The sequence below is a fragment of the Lepidothrix coronata genome, unplaced genomic scaffold, assembly GCF_001604755.1.
Source record: "Lepidothrix coronata isolate B3197 unplaced genomic scaffold, Lepidothrix_coronata-1.0 Scaffold288, whole genome shotgun sequence".
In the NCBI taxonomy this organism is placed as follows: domain Eukaryota; kingdom Metazoa; phylum Chordata; class Aves; order Passeriformes; family Pipridae; genus Lepidothrix; species Lepidothrix coronata.
In genome coordinates, this window is record NW_016690468.1 from 88,516 (window position 1) to 104,995 (window position 16,480).

Below are 16,480 nucleotides of genomic sequence, written 5' to 3' on the forward strand. Positions count from 1 at the left end.
GAACTTATGGAGCTTCCAGAGGAAACATGAACTGTTCACGTCTACACACAAATTAAGGTCTCACTGAGACACTTTTCAGACGCAAACAGGAGAGACAAGTTGCCTGAGACAGATTAAAAGCAGCACTATTAACGAGGGGAAGTGAATGAATGCCATCCAAAAAACGAAGCTCTTGAAATTCCTCAGGTCAAGACTGAGCCAAGACTTCCCAGATGAATCAAGTGCTTTCACAGGTATCCATGAATCACTCAGGTTAAAGAGCAGAGAATCAACAGTGGTCACTGATTTCTCCTGTATCTCCACCAATAAAAGACCACACGTCAAATGGGAAAAATCCCTGCTCTTGGCATAAGTTATCAGAACTACCCAGTGGTAGCTGCAATGCAAACTTTCCCTAACTGGCTACTTGAGCTTCCTGTATTTTAGCATGTGAAAGAGTTATTATTGGACTGTAATTTCAGAACTCAGCTGCTAAAAATATTCTCCTCAATATACTAATTAATATGTTGTTAAAACTAACCTTGAACTGTTCTTCCAGCTTTTCTCGAAGAGGGCTCAGCTTCTCCAAGCTCTTACTCAGATACACATGGCCATGGAATTTAATAAATGCCTTGATGAAGTCAGACACGCTCCATCGAGTCTTCACCTCATCACGACTACATTTAGAACATAAATACCCAACTTCAGTCTTTGGAGTTACACACAGCTGCACATAACATTACAGAATTATTTAAAAATAAAGGAGGAAAGTCCATGAAAAGCTACTTTGTCGTGCTGGCACAATATGCTTATTTCCTGCATTCACTAATCACAGCCAGGAGCATCACAAACTATTCTTTGTTCCACACTTGTGTGAGGATGCTCTGATTGGACAGGGGATGGAGAGCTTCTGTGTCTACTACCAAAAGTTAATAACTTCTGGCAAGGGAGGTACAGCTGGAAAAAGTCTCTTCCATCTTATCTAAGTGGAAGGAATTCATCCTTAGTCTCACCTTTCCAGTGCTTTAGAAAGTGCTTTTTGTAGGTTAGTGGAGGCAGCTGGGAAAGGAAACTTCACAGCAATGCTTCTGCAGTAGTAGAAAATTGTGGTCAAGTGGTCTCCTTTGGAGGAAGCTAGGATAGCCAACTGATTATAAGGCTGACCTGAGGGAGAAAGAGACAAGTTGTCATGGAGTGAAGCGTGCTCGATGTCAGAGTAAGTGTGGCCACTTGAAAAGGGAGCATAGTCCTCAGTTCTCCAAGAGACAAGGCTCAGATCCATCTAAGGATGCTTCTACTGCAGCCTTGTATCTGCAATGAAAAATCTGTAAATGAAAAAGCTTCTAAATTTGTGGTGCAGTAGCTGTTTGGTTTTCCTGGTTTGTTTGGGTTTTTTTGGAGGGAGAAAGATTGGTTGTGGAAGTTTCTGTTTGGTTTTGTTTGTTTGTTTGTTTGTTTCTGTGATTTGAGTTTGTTTGGGGTTTTTGTCTAAATAAGAAAATACTGTTGAAACACAGCTTATTTATTCATCTCCATCTATTTGGACAAAATCTTGCCCAGTTTTACCTCATGAGGCAAATCTAACCGTCAAGAGTTCACACTTTGTTGCCTAGAGAATAAGAGATTTCTATAGTTAGAATACAGAGAATTCTGCAGTTACAACACAACTGGCTACAAAATTCAATTATTGGTTTCATCAGCCTCGCTCAAAAATGATTTATCCTTCTCTCACCATCCCTACATTTTGGGTCACTAAGCCAATAGCTGAAAAGCTAGATCCCTGAACTAAAGAATTCATTAACTTACATGAGAAACTTGAAAAATGCTATTTTAGCTACTAAACTTTATAAAATGGGCACGGGAATAAACAATAAAAAAAAAAAAGGCAATGCTGGTGGTAGGCAAGTTTTCATTAATTGTCCTTTATAATGTATGCATGTAACACAGAACAGCAGCAGCAAAGCTGTGTATTACCTTCTTTGTTTCTAAAACTTCCCAAAAAGGAGACAAGTGAAACAGATCATGCAAATAACCGTTACCTAAATGATTTACTGGTGGGTCAGGCTTTGTTGCATGGTTGTTTGGAGAATTTGGGGAAGGTTTCCAACTGCCACACAGGAAAAGCTATACCCCAAACCCTTCTTTGGAATTATGAACTGAAAAGGTATCCCAGACTCACCATTGGAAGGGACAAGCTGAGCTGCATGTCTATAGTACGACTCTGCCTGGCTGGTCTGATTCCTATAGCGAGCTACGAAAACAGCAAAAAAAACAAGTTGAGGCATAAAATCAAACTCTCCTGCACTTACTCTGATATAACCCAGTTTACCTGAAGAGCATTTTACTATTATTTTAGGAATAAATGTCAGAGGAACATACAATGACACCAAACAACACCAGGATTTGAATCTTGAGGGGGTTGTTGAATTTTGAGGTAGTTGTTTTGCCTCAGACCCACTGTTACAGCTTAGCAGTTCTTAACTACAAAGGTGTGACAGCACCACAGCCAGAGAGCTACAAATGTTTTTCATCCCCATTTGCACAATCACCAACTAGATCTGCTTTTAGGTTGTTCCAAAAGCAGCTGCGGATTCCTGTGAAAAGAGAACTTTCTACAACACACAGTTCTACTCAAATCAAGAAAAAAATAAACCTGTTGTACTTAATCTAAAAAAGAAACCTGGTTTATGAGAGTCTGGATTTCTAACTGTTGTCCTTGTATCTAAGATGTTGATGTTCTGGAATGGAGAAGTGTGCTAGCCTGCTGCAACAAGCTTTTATAATAATTACTGTTTTCAACATTTCCCTGTGCCTACCAGCTAGAACATGACTAGAACACTACGAGAAAGATTCTAGCAGATCACTAGAAAGCCAGTGGTTAACTGTGGCCATGTGTTAATGTGTTAACACACATTAGAAAACTCTAACAGCATTTCTTTCCAGCTCTTTCCCCTTTCAGCAACCACCAAAGGCACAGTCATCAAGTGGCTACTAATTTGGAGCACACTTGCTCCAGCAGTTGGCCATGCTATGTGAAGATCCCTCTCAGGAGAGCTGAACACAGGTAGAACTCAACATCCCACCTCCTTTTCCCTCCCCAACTCACCAATATCTCCAAGGTGAACAAGGCAGTGCTGGCAGATGTAAGAGCAGGAGCTGGATTGTGGCTTCACTATGGCGCTGGTGTGCGTCTGTTTATTGCTAATGATTCCCAGCTGGGAAGACTTTACACGACACGGCAAGTCTACATTAAAAACTGTGCACAATTCCTGTAATAACTACAAAAACAGGTCGAGTTTAGTAGCAACTAGAGACAGTCACCAGAAAAGCATAGAAGCAAGTAACAAAACTAACAGAGCATCACTTGGAGGCACAGATTAGCTAAACAGTGTAAACAAGTGAGACTTCAAATTACATTTTCCATATGGAAATCATTGAGCTCCATAGTACAGTAGTCTGCCCAGAACTGGGAAGAGAAGAAAGAGTTGTCCATCCCAAACCAGTAAGCAACTCAGTCCTCGTGACATTTAAACCACCAAGGATGGAGATGGGCTATGAGAGGTCTACAAATCTTGTTGGGTTTTGTGATTTTATCATTTTTTTTGTTTTGATTGTTTTTAAGTTGGGCACTCAAGAGGAACACCGTGGGTTTTATACCTTGATGAAGTGACACTATTCTTTGAAAATAATAGAAAAGAATGTCCCTCAACCCCCAAATCAGCTTGTTCCAATGTAAGAAACAGCACTATCCCAACTTAAATTTTAGAGAGGAGCTGGAACGATACCAAATTTGTAAGCAATGAGGCAATAGGAACAGTTCAGTGGCTGAGCTGTCAGTAAATATTTGTGCTAAGTCAATAGTGAGACTCTTTCAAGGAACAAGATACCAGCTACTTGATCAAGTATCTCAAAAGCTGACTGAATGAAAACCTGAACTCTGCCCTTCCAATTAGTGCTTTTGAATTTTTTTTTAATGGACTCCAGCAAATACTCTGGAAAGAAACAGTAATGAGGGAGTGATGAAAAGTGTTTGTTCTGCTGAGTTATAGGGTTAAAAATGCAGGTAAGAAGTGACAGACTTTCTCCCAGCTGGGAACATGCTCAGTCTCCAAATAAAACAGCCCTGCAGCAGGGTTCCACTTCCAGATAAAGGCACAGAGAAAGCCCAGAGATGCACACTCTGTCAACAGCTAAACACACTACGCGATGCTTTTGCTTGCTGCAGAGAGCGGTTTGTGTTACACCTCCCTCCCTCTTTTGCTCTGTCTTTTACACAGTAGACAAAAATCCCTGACGAAGAGGGATCTCACAGATGAAAGCTGGATAAAAAAGAGAAACTTGACATCTTCCAACATGCTGAATTAAGAGATCTCATGCTCTCTTTCAAAGATGTTGTTTACGCAGGTCTCTCAGCTGGAGAGCAGGTATCTCGGCTGAGCCGAGTCTTCAGACTAAAAATGGGATGATTAACATCACAGCAAACAGAGAAAAAAAAGCCAGTCTATGGTGTCAAACTTAAGAGCAAAATTCCCTGATCCACTGCCAGGAAGAACAAGGCTTTTGCAAGACAAATGGTGGAGATGGTAGAAAACCCTTAGCAAACATGCCACAGGCTGTCAAATAAGCAGCTTTCAAGAAACAATACTGAAGGGGAAAAAGGGTAACCACGAGGATTCTGTAAAAACACGTGGGGTGGCCTTGCAGGTGTCTGGAATCAAACTGAGAATTGGTACAGTAAGAATGACCTATTGTGAGTGCTGTAACCTGAAGGCAGTGCAAACCAGCCATGACAGAAAGTTTAGTCAGACCACTACCTGAGAGAGAGGATTCGGCAACCACAATGTTGCTGAAGCACACACCAAACGAGGGGGGAAAGGGAAAGAAAGGCAAATTATCTTTATTAAGGCCCTTATCACACACTGACTCTTATTCTCCATAATCTACAAGCTGTAATCTAACATTGGAAAGAGTGTGGGCAAAAATACGTAAGGAACAGGAATTGCATCCCTTTTGCGATTAACTGAAATTTTCACAAAATATACTTATCACAAGAGCACTCAACAATCGTTTTGCTTAAGGGGAAGAAAAGTTTCTAGAGCCAAAGTATGAAATTCTAAGTAAATGTTAACAAAAACATAGAATTAAGACTGAAGGCTTGTAAACTTGGAAGTCTTGATCAAAAAACCAGCAAGACATTACGTATTGTAAATGCTACATAATACTCTTAGGTACAACCACCCTACCAGTGTACAACTGTGGTGGGCACTAAGTCAGGTATTATTGAGAAAATAAAGCTGAATTTAAATATGTATGTAGCATGGACACGTTCTTAAAAAACTGCTCATCCTCAGTATTAGGAGTTACAAGGAAGGGACACAGAAAAACATTAGGCCACCACACACATCCTGTGCATCTACATTTTCTGCACTTAGTTCTGTACTTGAGTAACTCAGTCCAAGAACAAACTGATTATCTTTGCTTATCCTTTACTATATAGGGAATGAAAGGAATGTCCCACAAATACGTACACAGTAAAGAGAAGCTGAATGGGAAGTTTTAGAGAAGTGGCAGAAAAAAAAGAACTAAGAGTACCAACAAAATCATCAGCTAACATGTTGGTTGGGCTTGGGCTTTTTTTAGTGTCATTGTTACTCGCAGACATTATAATTAGAAGACAAAATTCTGCACTCACTGCAGAGACTAGAGTAAAGGGCTTCACGAAGGCCTGGAGAGCCAAGGAAGGCTAGACCTCCTAATAGCTGGAGGATTCACATATAAAGAAGCTCAAGAAGGCAATAGATGCACAGTCAGAAAGCCAGAGACCAGAGCGAGGAAGGATTGTTCTACTCTTTCCTGCTGCTTTATGCTCACTCTGAGCAGTCACAGCACAGTACAGTAACAAACAGACCTTCGACCTCACCGAAACAGTGGGGTTTAGGTTTTAAATAAGGTTCTCTTGGAAGGGAACTTGAATTGTACCAAAACACCTAGCAGATGCACAGAAGTTCCGGTTCAAGACTACAGCTGATCAAAAGAAAGCACATGACCAGCTTTGCAGCCATGTCCTACTGAGAGCATCAGCTCAGTGAGGTGCACTGCTCGATCCCGTACAGCAATAGTTTCCTACGCTAAGGAAAAAGAACAGACCTTACCCCCCTAAAACTGACCCTCCCACCCTTCCTCTACTTACTGCAACTCACCTGTGTGTAGAAGCCACTAGCTGCCTCTAGGAACAGAGAAAGGTTCGCCTGAACTTCGCTCCGATTTGGATTTGCTCTGTTTTTCGCCTGACCCTGTAGCGTCGTGATCTGATTTTTAAAGGCATGATTCCAACTGAAAACAAGAAAAACGTTTTTCCTTTTTAATTTGGAAGCATCTTACGTAGATGACATAAGCAACAGGAAAGAAGTGTTTAATTACATAGCATCAGACATGAAGAATATGCAAATTCAGGGAACATTCAAATGAGATACAATGTTAAATATGGAATAACCACCTCTCCTCACCTCTCACATCTATATCCTGATATATGTGTATATCGTTAACATATATATACATGTGTATATATACAAGTAACACTGTAACAGTAATAATATTTGCTTGTAATTGTTCTGGTTTAAGCAGCATAGAACTTACTCTCTAAAACGAGATGTGGGGTGTAGAGGTGAGGGTTAAAAAATCATTCAGTAAGTGGAGGCATGGACAGGACAACTCAGTCAGCCTACTTATCTCACTTCTCTCAGTGCTGGAAAAACCACATGCTTCACTTAACTAAGCTTGTTACAACCCATGTCTGCATCTTAAATAACAGGGAATGGACTCAGGGCATGGAGGAAACCCAGCAGGATCTTTTCCTGATTCTTAAGGTGCCATGAGCACCCCACTAAGTTTTCCCCTGATATTCCTCCCTCTGCTCAGCAATACCTAAGAAGGCTTAAAATGAGAGTCTTGAGCAGCTACCCAACTCCTGTTAGACGTTGCTCAAAGCTCCAGGTGATTACACCAGGCAAACTTTCTTCTTTCTGGAAACTGCAGCCTTCAGCCCTTCCCTGACAGCACCACAGACTGATGTTCCTTAGCTCTCTCCCCTCCATCTGGCTCTTCAAAACCCACTTCTGCATGACTTGGCTGCTACTAAATTGCCAGAGGTAAAATACTAACCTACTGAATGCTCTTCACTGGCTCTGCAGTGCATTCTCACACAGTTCTCATTTTAAAGGAAATAAGACAACCATTTCACAGGATACACTCACTTTTCGGGAAGTCTCAGGGCTTCCTGCTCATCAGCCCAGATTACATACATATACACAAAAATTTACTGAGGTACTTACAGGTCCTGCTCCACTTTTTTATCTAAAGCATATTCCAAATCGGTCACTAGCATTTTTTGATATAAGTCCTGTAGAGCCTGTCTGGACGTCCAGACTTCTGCTGGACCCAGCTTCGAATCTGAGCAACAAAGAAAAAAAAAAAAAGACACAACAGTTTTTGTAGCACTCAAATTTATGTTGTTACTCTGATTTTTCACTCACCTACCAAATGCAAGAACAGAGCTCAGTGTAAGACACAAAACCAACTCTGCTTTTATCAGAGATTCATCAGAATAGTGAAATACAAGAACTACAGATGGGTTGGGGACTGAGTGATCACTGATTAACTGATCAGTCTCCTATGACACCAGAACTAGACGTGAGCTAAGTCAGCAGCTGGCAAGTTAAAAACCAAAACAGACAGGAGTCATTAAGCTGCAGAACTCCTTGCCACTGGATGAATTTAGAAAAACTTCCAGCATAGCCTGAAAAAATTCACAGAAAATAAATCCATAGAGGGATGCAAAACAGGACAGTCTCTGGACACATGCTGTTGGTATTTAGGAGAACACTGTGGGCAAGTATTCCTGCATGCCTGCCATTTCCTAACTCTCTGGTAGCCATCTGCTTTCCATCAGGGAGGGTGAGTGCAGACACTGCTCCCTGCTATCTGGAGTTAGAGAGTCCAATTTCCTGTGCCTTGGCAAATCACCTGGGCTGGGGCTGCAGGAGCACAGGGATGGGCCTCACCCCAGGGAAACCATCCAGATGTGTTAGGTGGATCTAGGTAGTTTTAATATTTCTGTGGGGACTACACATCAACCTCCTACATTCACTACACATGGCAAAGCACACCTGAGCAGAGGTTCATTAAGGGAACTGCTTGTACTGTGAAGCTGATGCCTTAATATAAACAACTTAAATCATAGCTTGTAGCATTTCGTAGTGTGTAGGGCTGCACTTTCACAACACGTGGGGTAATGCTCAGATCAGCACTTCCACCACCAAGGTTCCTCAAAACCACCCAGACCTTGGCTAATCCCAAGTACAGCAGTCCCTGTGCTAGTCCAGGCAGGAATCTCAGAGAGGAGCAGAGGCATGACCTCCATCTCCAAATGTTTAGAACATCCAAAGTCAACTTTAAAAATACATTTTAGACACAGCCAAGAGGGGCACAATTGGTAAAATGCTATTTACTTACATAGAGAGGACAAGCCTTTAATATAAAGTTGCACACTTTCCACAGAATTCTTAGGATAAGCATAAGGAACACAAAAGGAAAACAAAACCAGGAATCAAATAGAATCAAATAGATCAATTATATAATCAAGGCAATTACCTGTCATGTCAGCCTTCAGGACTTCTGCCTGCCTGTAAGAAAGTAATAAAACAATAAATTAGAAACTGACTGATCAAAATAATTGAATTATGCTAAAGCACATTCACGCAATGGCAGTCTGCTTTACAACCCACACTGCTCTGGTTCATCCCATGGATTTGAGCTACTGCTGCTCAACCGTGTGACTGCTTCTAGCTCATCCCATAAAGCACTGTTCACTTTTCCCTGCTTAAGCCTCTTTTCAAAAAACTACAACCTAAAAACCAGTTACATTATATTTCAAGCTTTACGTGGCAGTAGCATCCTGCCAACATCAGTGATACCACTTACCTGACCTGGGAATTTGATATTAACTTTAAGTTGTCACATGTGAAATGCAGTAGCCAACAGTGAGAGCAAAGCAAACTCCCATCAGTGCCTGTCAGCACACTGCTAGAGCCTTCCTGCCTCTGTGCTGCACTAGTTTTTCTTAGTGAGAAGTGATAAAGACTATGGCTTCCCCAGTTACCTCTTCCTTGAACTGCTTCCCTAAAGTCATGCTTTGATCAGGTTTTCAAGTAAAAAAACATACAGCACATACAAGAAAAAATGGCAACTACAGGTGACTCCTGCACTGAACATCCTCTGCGAATCCCCACTGCTGGTGCAGGCTGGCAAAAAGTTTCTCAAGCAAAGGAATATTAGGATACAATCCTCAATAAATAAGTATTTAGGAACAGCCAATGTCTGGATGAAACAGGCAATGGAGATGCTACAATTATTTACTGTGTCAGCAATACATAAAATTTCAAGGAGCAGCACTGCTGGCCTGTTTGAGCGACACAGAATTAACTCAGGGCTGGCAGAGGGGACACAAGGCTGGGTTTGGGTGGAACATATCCCTGTGCTTTTGCTGCATTCAAATGGTGGCACAGACGTGCAGAGTGCAATTTTCCCACACTAGATGTGGAATCCTCCTGGTACATTAAATGCTTGCTTCACCTGCCTCAGCAAAAAAAACTAGATGAAAGCTGCACTGTGACTAACATCAATGTCAGGTGCCAGCTTGGGAAAGAACAGGGAACCAGGAGAAAGCACCACCTAATCCCTAAAGAGGCTTCAGAAACCAGCATATACTTTCTCTTGCCATTATGATGTGGTGACTGTAAAAACAGCTTTTCAGGTTGTTCTGGGTTCTACCTACTGGCCACAAATTACTGGGAAGGTTTTGAGATCCACCTGAGGATTAAAAAGATATCAGAATAGGATACGCATCATTAGGAGAAAGTCCCTTCACAAAATATCTGTTTATTAAATACAAGAAATATCTATAGCAGCTCACCAAGGCCACTGCATATCATCCAAGAAGCAGTGGGATGCTCCCAGAGATTTAATTAAGTCAAGAATATGTTAACTGGTGACAGAAGGAAATCTGTATCTTCATCACCTGCTTCACAAGTTTAATATCTTTAAGACAACTTCTCTTTATTTATTTCAATAAGGTGCTAATGCTTTTTTAACTTCTAACAGCAGGGAGCACTGGAAGAAGAGATAACCTATTATTGAGACAAGTGAGCAAAAATTTAGCTATTGTGTCATGAGAACACAGAAAGCCCAAGAAACGTTTCTTCCTTGTTCAAAAGCTGTCTCCCCATCGCTGCAGCCAGAAAGAGCAGATCTTGTCCCCCAGGGAGCTAAGAGGAGCCGAGGAAGGACGGCAGCCACCTCTGGGTGCCTCGGGAGCCTCTCCAACACTGACCTGTCAGTCCAGTCAGGCACAAAGCTGAGCCAGGTTTGCGATGCCACTGCTCAGAAGGAAAAGCTGACTTGCTCAGGTGCTGGAGACTCTCTTTTTTGAACAGCCAGCCAAGTTCCTGCAGTCTGGCTCACACTTTAAACATCTACCTGCCAGTTGTGCAAACGTCTGCTTTGAGCTGAGAACATGAGCCGTGCTGCCAAAGCCACGGATCCTGCTGAGCGGCTCAGCCCGAACAGGACACACAGTACTGCCCCAGCAAACACGAGCCCGAAATTCTCCTGCAGGCATTAAGACTCTGTCCTTTAGAAGCCAAGAACTGCTCCTCTGAAAATTACTTGTGCAGAACTACCTTCCACTATGTTAAGTGCTAATTTTTAGAGGGGGAAATAAAATAGCACCACTATAAAGGCTTTTTTTTTCATAAAGTTTTGCCTCACTGTTGCCTAGAAAATTCATATGAAAGAGAGCCTCAATCATCACTGCAACTGCTAACAGATGCTCTCTAAATGCACAGCCCTAATAATATGCTGGAACTGAACTTCTACCAAAAAGACTTATTTTAAAAATTCCTTTTTTGGAGGAGAATACTCACGGGCTTACAGAACAAGAGCCTTTAGCACCAATCTCTTCAGGAGCCATAATGCAAACAATCTTTTATATTTTATAAGCTTGCAACAAGCTACACTGAGGGGATTATTACTGTAATTTTTAATAAAATGCATGGAAATTATTTCAATACTTCCTAGAGGCCACAGAATTAGTAAAGTAGGTCTAACATTAGCATGCTGTGTCTCATTTCCACCTCAAACCAACCTTTATTTAAAACAGACACATCCTAAGCCAGCATAAGAGGGGGCAGCCTGGGTACCACACTTGTTCTGCACCAGTAGCACCTGGAGAGAAAAGATGTATTACCTGTTCCTGGAACAGACTGCACCAAGGAGCCTTTGTTGGTGCTCAGAGACTCCTGTAGGCACAGACTGGCATTCACTGAAAAGTGATAAGAGTTTCTGACAGTGCCAATGGTTCCTTCTATTGTCAAGCATTTTAACAAGCTTTTTTTGTATTTTCTTGCACCGCCGCATACTGAATTTCCATTAAAATGACTCATTCTGGGTCAAAAACCACTGCCTGCCAGGAGACATGGTACAGCTTGCTTACACACTTCATCATTTCAAGAATATCCTCAAGTACCTCCTTGCCCAGCTGGATCAGAAGTTCAGTCTTCAAGTCAAGTTTCCCCAAGTCTGTTGGTCCAAAGCCAAATAAGCACAAACCATAGTTCAAAAAAATTGTATTCCAAGCATTCCCATTAGATGACATACCATCTTCATATATACTGTGATAGCTACTCTTTATAATTTCCTAACCAAATATAAACTCAGTCCCGTGCTTCAGTCAAACTTGAGACTCAAATACAAAAGCCTTCCGCTCAACTCAGTAAAACAGTACGACACCTAAAGGAATTTTCATTTTATTCATGAACTTGAAAAGCTTCAAAACTTTAAAACACAGTAGCCAGGACTTTCTTTTGAAGTTCTGAAGGTATTAGATATATTAAAATTTAAGTACTCACAGATGGCAAAGGAAAGTTTTCTTTGAAAAGACCTGGGAGTATATAAACTCCTGGTTTGCTGGAACTCACACACTACTTTTAGCCTGGAATGAACCACTAGATTTAGCCAAGGAAGACAAGAAAACCACATTTCATCTTTCCATTTCCAAGTTTTTAGCATTTTTGATCAATTAAGTTTTCCCAAAGCAGAAAAAGTAAACAAGCCGTTCCCCAAACACTGCAGGAAAGGAAACCCCACAAATATCGGGATGTTTCTCCCATATGCATTTTCAAGTGGTTTAACCCATCACACTGGGAGGCTGAAAGGTACACCAGAAGATCATGCAGCCCCACTCAGCCTTCAGCGCCAGAACAAGTTTGCTTAATTTGATGTTAAAATCCTACAAGAAAAGATCATACAACCTCTCTGGTTAACTATTCTATTCAAGTTTTCCTCTTGTTGCACCTCACTTCAACCTCCATTTGGGTATCACTAAACAAATGGATCCATCTTACTGTCATCCCCAAAACAGCTCGTTTCTGTTCCAATATCTATTCTTCAGTTCTGTTATAATTAGCATATTTTAATAACTAAATAACTAATAACAAATTTTAGTTCTGCATACACCACGTTGCATCTCCAACAGGGCAATATCTGTTCTACAGAAGCAGGGGTTTGCTAATAAGCTTCATAATCAAGCCCAGATAAGCAAATAAAATTAAGCCCAAGTTTCCAAAGCAGCAGTTTTGTGTTACCCAGCTAACACACTCTGTTTCTGAAAGTCAAAGTCAAGCCTCACTTGCACCACACCTCTCTCATTTTCACAGTGAGCATGAGCCAGCCATGATTTACAACAGCACAAGTTCACCAAAAAAACGTGGAAAACCCCAGACCTCATAAAACTAGCTCTGAACACAACACTCTGCTTTCCACCGTGCCTGGAGGGGAACTTCACCCGGTTTTCCCCTGGCAGCCCTAAGCACCAGCAGCTGCAACAGTTCCCCCTGCAAATCTCAGTAACACAGCTCCCCTGATAAGGAATTGAGGATTTACACGACTAAAATGGGCAATGAATCCAGGCAGCTGGGCTTATGAAAGCAACCAGAATCCAACCACTTGTTCTGTGATTCTACAAACTAAAAATCATACTAAATGGTCAGGATAGCTTCACTCCAAGCAGGAATTTATACCCCTGCACTTCTCTTCCCAGGAGGTGTATGCAGAAATTGTACCACAATGAAAAGCACATGCAGCCTTAACCTGCATGTGGTGACTGATCCCAAGGCTCATCAAGGGCACTGCCAGAATAAATTCCCTTTCAGAAGGAAAACTAGGGTTATTAAATGTAGAAAATTTTTCATTTTGGGTAGGAAAGGTAAATTTCCTATGCTAGCATACTAAAAGTCAAACACACTTAAAATTGTACTTTAGCAATTGCAATATTTGGCAAGGCTCACACCCAGTAGGAACTACAAAGCAACATCCAGCAATGACTACAGTAGATTTTCCTCAAAACAGTTAACTTCAAGAAAAACTTATAATACCTCAGTGGGCTTTGTGTTTATTTGTCTTTATTTAAGTATACCCATGCTGATCCAGGGCAGGGGAAAGCAGTAGGAAACACTAACAGCAGGGGTACTGAATATTCTACACGCATTTTCTACATACCATTCTAGCACATTTAGGGGAACTTGGTTGCTCAGAAGCCCCCAAACACTGTACCCAAGACACATTCACATCTGGAGTTCAGCACTGAGGAAAACTTGCTATCTGATACAAGTGGTTGACAGTTTTATGGGAAATAAGCGTTTTTCCTTCAATTCCTAAGAGTTCCCACTAACACTTGCTAAAATCTAAAGCTTTATTTACAGTTTTTAGAGACTCATTGGGCACTAATCCTTTACAGCTGGCACACTGCTAAAGATTGGGTTCTGAAAGACAAAGAACTCTGACTTCTCTGGACTGTTTTGTTGACAGCAACTGTGTATCTAATTAGGACCCATCAAAGGGAAATATTTTTATAGCAATCTTAGGATTGTGTACAAACCTAGACAGTTATGCCTGAATAACAGTAGCAGGGAACTCATAAATAAACTTCATCTCTGATATTTCTTTCTCCTACTAATTCAACATCACCTGAATACAACAGACATCAGACAGCAGCTCCAGTTAACAGCCTGACACATCTTTTCCTGAATAGGTGACTCGATGAAATGAGGATTTTGCAGTGGTATATGGTGTCCAATATAGATTTTACTTAATTATTTGTGTACTCACTTGTGCAACAGATATGTACTACTTAACAGCTTTTTTAACAGCTTTACCTTTATAGAACAAGTTCTTAACATTCCCAACTTGCAAGAGTTGCCACCTAATTTAAATGACCGTAATTTTCCTGAAATGCTGGAATCACTTGCTTTGGGAGCAGGCAGGTTTGGGTGATGTCAGCTCTCACTGACGTAGCAAGAGATCTTCAGGCTGTGGGTCACAGAGTTAAATGCTCCATGTGCCTTTTACACTGAAAGGAAACTCTTCCTCACACATATGGAAATGAAAAACATCTTCAACAGAACCACCTTATTGTCAATTTTACACGCTAACTAGTTTAAAGATTATTTTTGCTGTTACAGGCAACTGAAGTCAGGGTACAGCTAATTTCTTTGACCTGGCATAGATCTTGCATAATCAGATTATAGCTGAAGATCAAAGCCACGGAAACAATTATTTTACAATGAGTTAAAAAAAAAAAGCAACACTTCTGCAAGCAGATGCTAAAGCAAGGCAATTACCACCTGAACACAAACCCCCTCCACAGGGAATCCTGCGCTATGCCTTTTGTGTTTTCACCTTAGCTGAGAAGGATGTTGAGAAACGAGGACACAGAATAGGATTTTTCTTAATCCCATCTTCCGCCCTTCTCCTAGTCCAGGCTCTATTAGAAGCAAGCCATAATAATCATCCTCAAAATGCAATCACCAAGAGCAACTCTGTCCAAGTTTGATTAGAACTGACAATCCTCCTCCCTGGATAAGGGTAAAAGTGCCCTCACAGTCAGCTTCATTCAAACTCATTTTTTTCCTCCAGTCTCAGGAAAGTCAGTTCCTTTGTCTCAAGATTTTAAGATTACGTGCCCAACAGGTAAAAAGCTCCCCTAAGGGAAGTTCGTATGTGCTGAATCCCCAATTTAATCTGCACAAAGGGAAGTACAAGTCTCCTACTCTGCTCAGGCTTTGAGCATTCCACTGCCTCCACCTAAATCTCTGCTCTCCCTCTCCTCAGCTGCATTTTCCACAGTCAGTGGTTTGTAAAGATATTTTTTAAATACTGATTATGCTGTTCTTTCACTCTCCATCTTGACCACTAGTTATCTGGAATTTTAGTAAAGCCAACAGGGAGAAAAATAACCTCTGAATGGATGTTGCCCAAGAAAGAAAAGCACAAAAACCCCACTCACCTTTACCTCATTTACCTTCCAGGAGCTGATGGCGTAGCTCCACATGTATCCCTGACAGTGTTTTCAGTATAGAAAAAGTCAGATTTAATAACAGTAATAACAATTTAATAACCATAAAAAGGACACTCAATAAATAAAAAATGGATGCTTAATATGTGTGGTGCTTCAAGACAGGGATACCTTTTCATATATTAAGGAATACCTTCAAACAAAAATTTCTAATAGCAAACAGTCAACAAATAATATTTTTATGGAATACTCTGTTTACCAGCATCCATAAAGTAACATATTTACTGCACTGGCTGACACCATGTCAGCTTTCCAGCTGACCTGAGAATAAGTGAAAGGCAAAACATTTAAAATGGAATACATAATCCATGTTTGTATCTCCTTAATCTTTACGCAACCCACTGGACAAGCTCATTTTTCAAAACTAAAGCAATCTTTAAGGTACACAAAAAGGGTACAAAAACTTCAAGATTGCCTTCCAATCCACTCAGCCATAAACAGCCCTCTTCCTTAAAAAAGGGACCAAAACCCATAAAGCTCTGCTCCCTCACTAGCCATGATATGGAACTTTTGGGAAGCACTCAGGAGGATTATTAGTTCTTAGGACTCCGGTGCTAAGAGGGATGTAAGGTTTGCATCTAAACTACCTTACTTCCCATGGTAATTCCCACAAGGTTTTGTGATTGAGCAAGGAGAAGCAACAGAATTACTTTTTGAACAACAACAAAACCCACAACAAACAAACAAAAAAACCCCACCAAAACCAAAAACACACCGCACAAACAAAACAAACAAACAAACAAAATTATACCCTTGTAATATCACCGTTTTTTTCTCTTTCAAATCCACCCTGATTAGAGTGCAGACAACACCAGGTCTCAGTTGTGACAAATATAAAGTAACACCAGCAATAATTTGTTATATTGCAGTTTCTGACTCGGTAAAACCTTCACTTGTGTTAAGAGCTGGAAACTGCAGAGAGCAGATATTAAAATACATATTATTTAACTTCTTTTAACAGCTTTTGCAGTATGAAAGCCACGTCCAGAATTATGGAAAATGCAGAAACCTGAGCACTGAGATCAGCTTCAGCTG

At 40.9% G+C, this 16,480-nt stretch overlaps 1 protein-coding gene across 6 annotated transcripts in view; it reads right to left on the reverse strand.

Annotated features, from left to right (window-relative positions):
* The window catches only part of SMG7 (SMG7, nonsense mediated mRNA decay factor), a 50,491-nt gene that overhangs the window by 21,142 nt on the left and 12,869 nt on the right, over nt 1–16,480 (reverse strand). For all 6 annotated transcript variants that reach the window (XM_017836946.1, XM_017836944.1, XM_017836949.1 and 3 more), the window contains 7 exons: nt 8,629–8,660; nt 7,311–7,428; nt 6,180–6,312; nt 3,086–3,257; nt 2,159–2,230; nt 993–1,143; nt 521–656 (listed from right to left, as the gene is read on the reverse strand). In XM_017836946.1, coding sequence (XP_017692435.1) covers nt 521–656; nt 993–1,143; nt 2,159–2,230; nt 3,086–3,257; nt 6,180–6,312; nt 7,311–7,428; nt 8,629–8,660 — 814 coding nt within the window. The remainder of the gene's footprint in view (nt 1–520; nt 657–992; nt 1,144–2,158; nt 2,231–3,085; nt 3,258–6,179; nt 6,313–7,310; nt 7,429–8,628; nt 8,661–16,480) is intronic.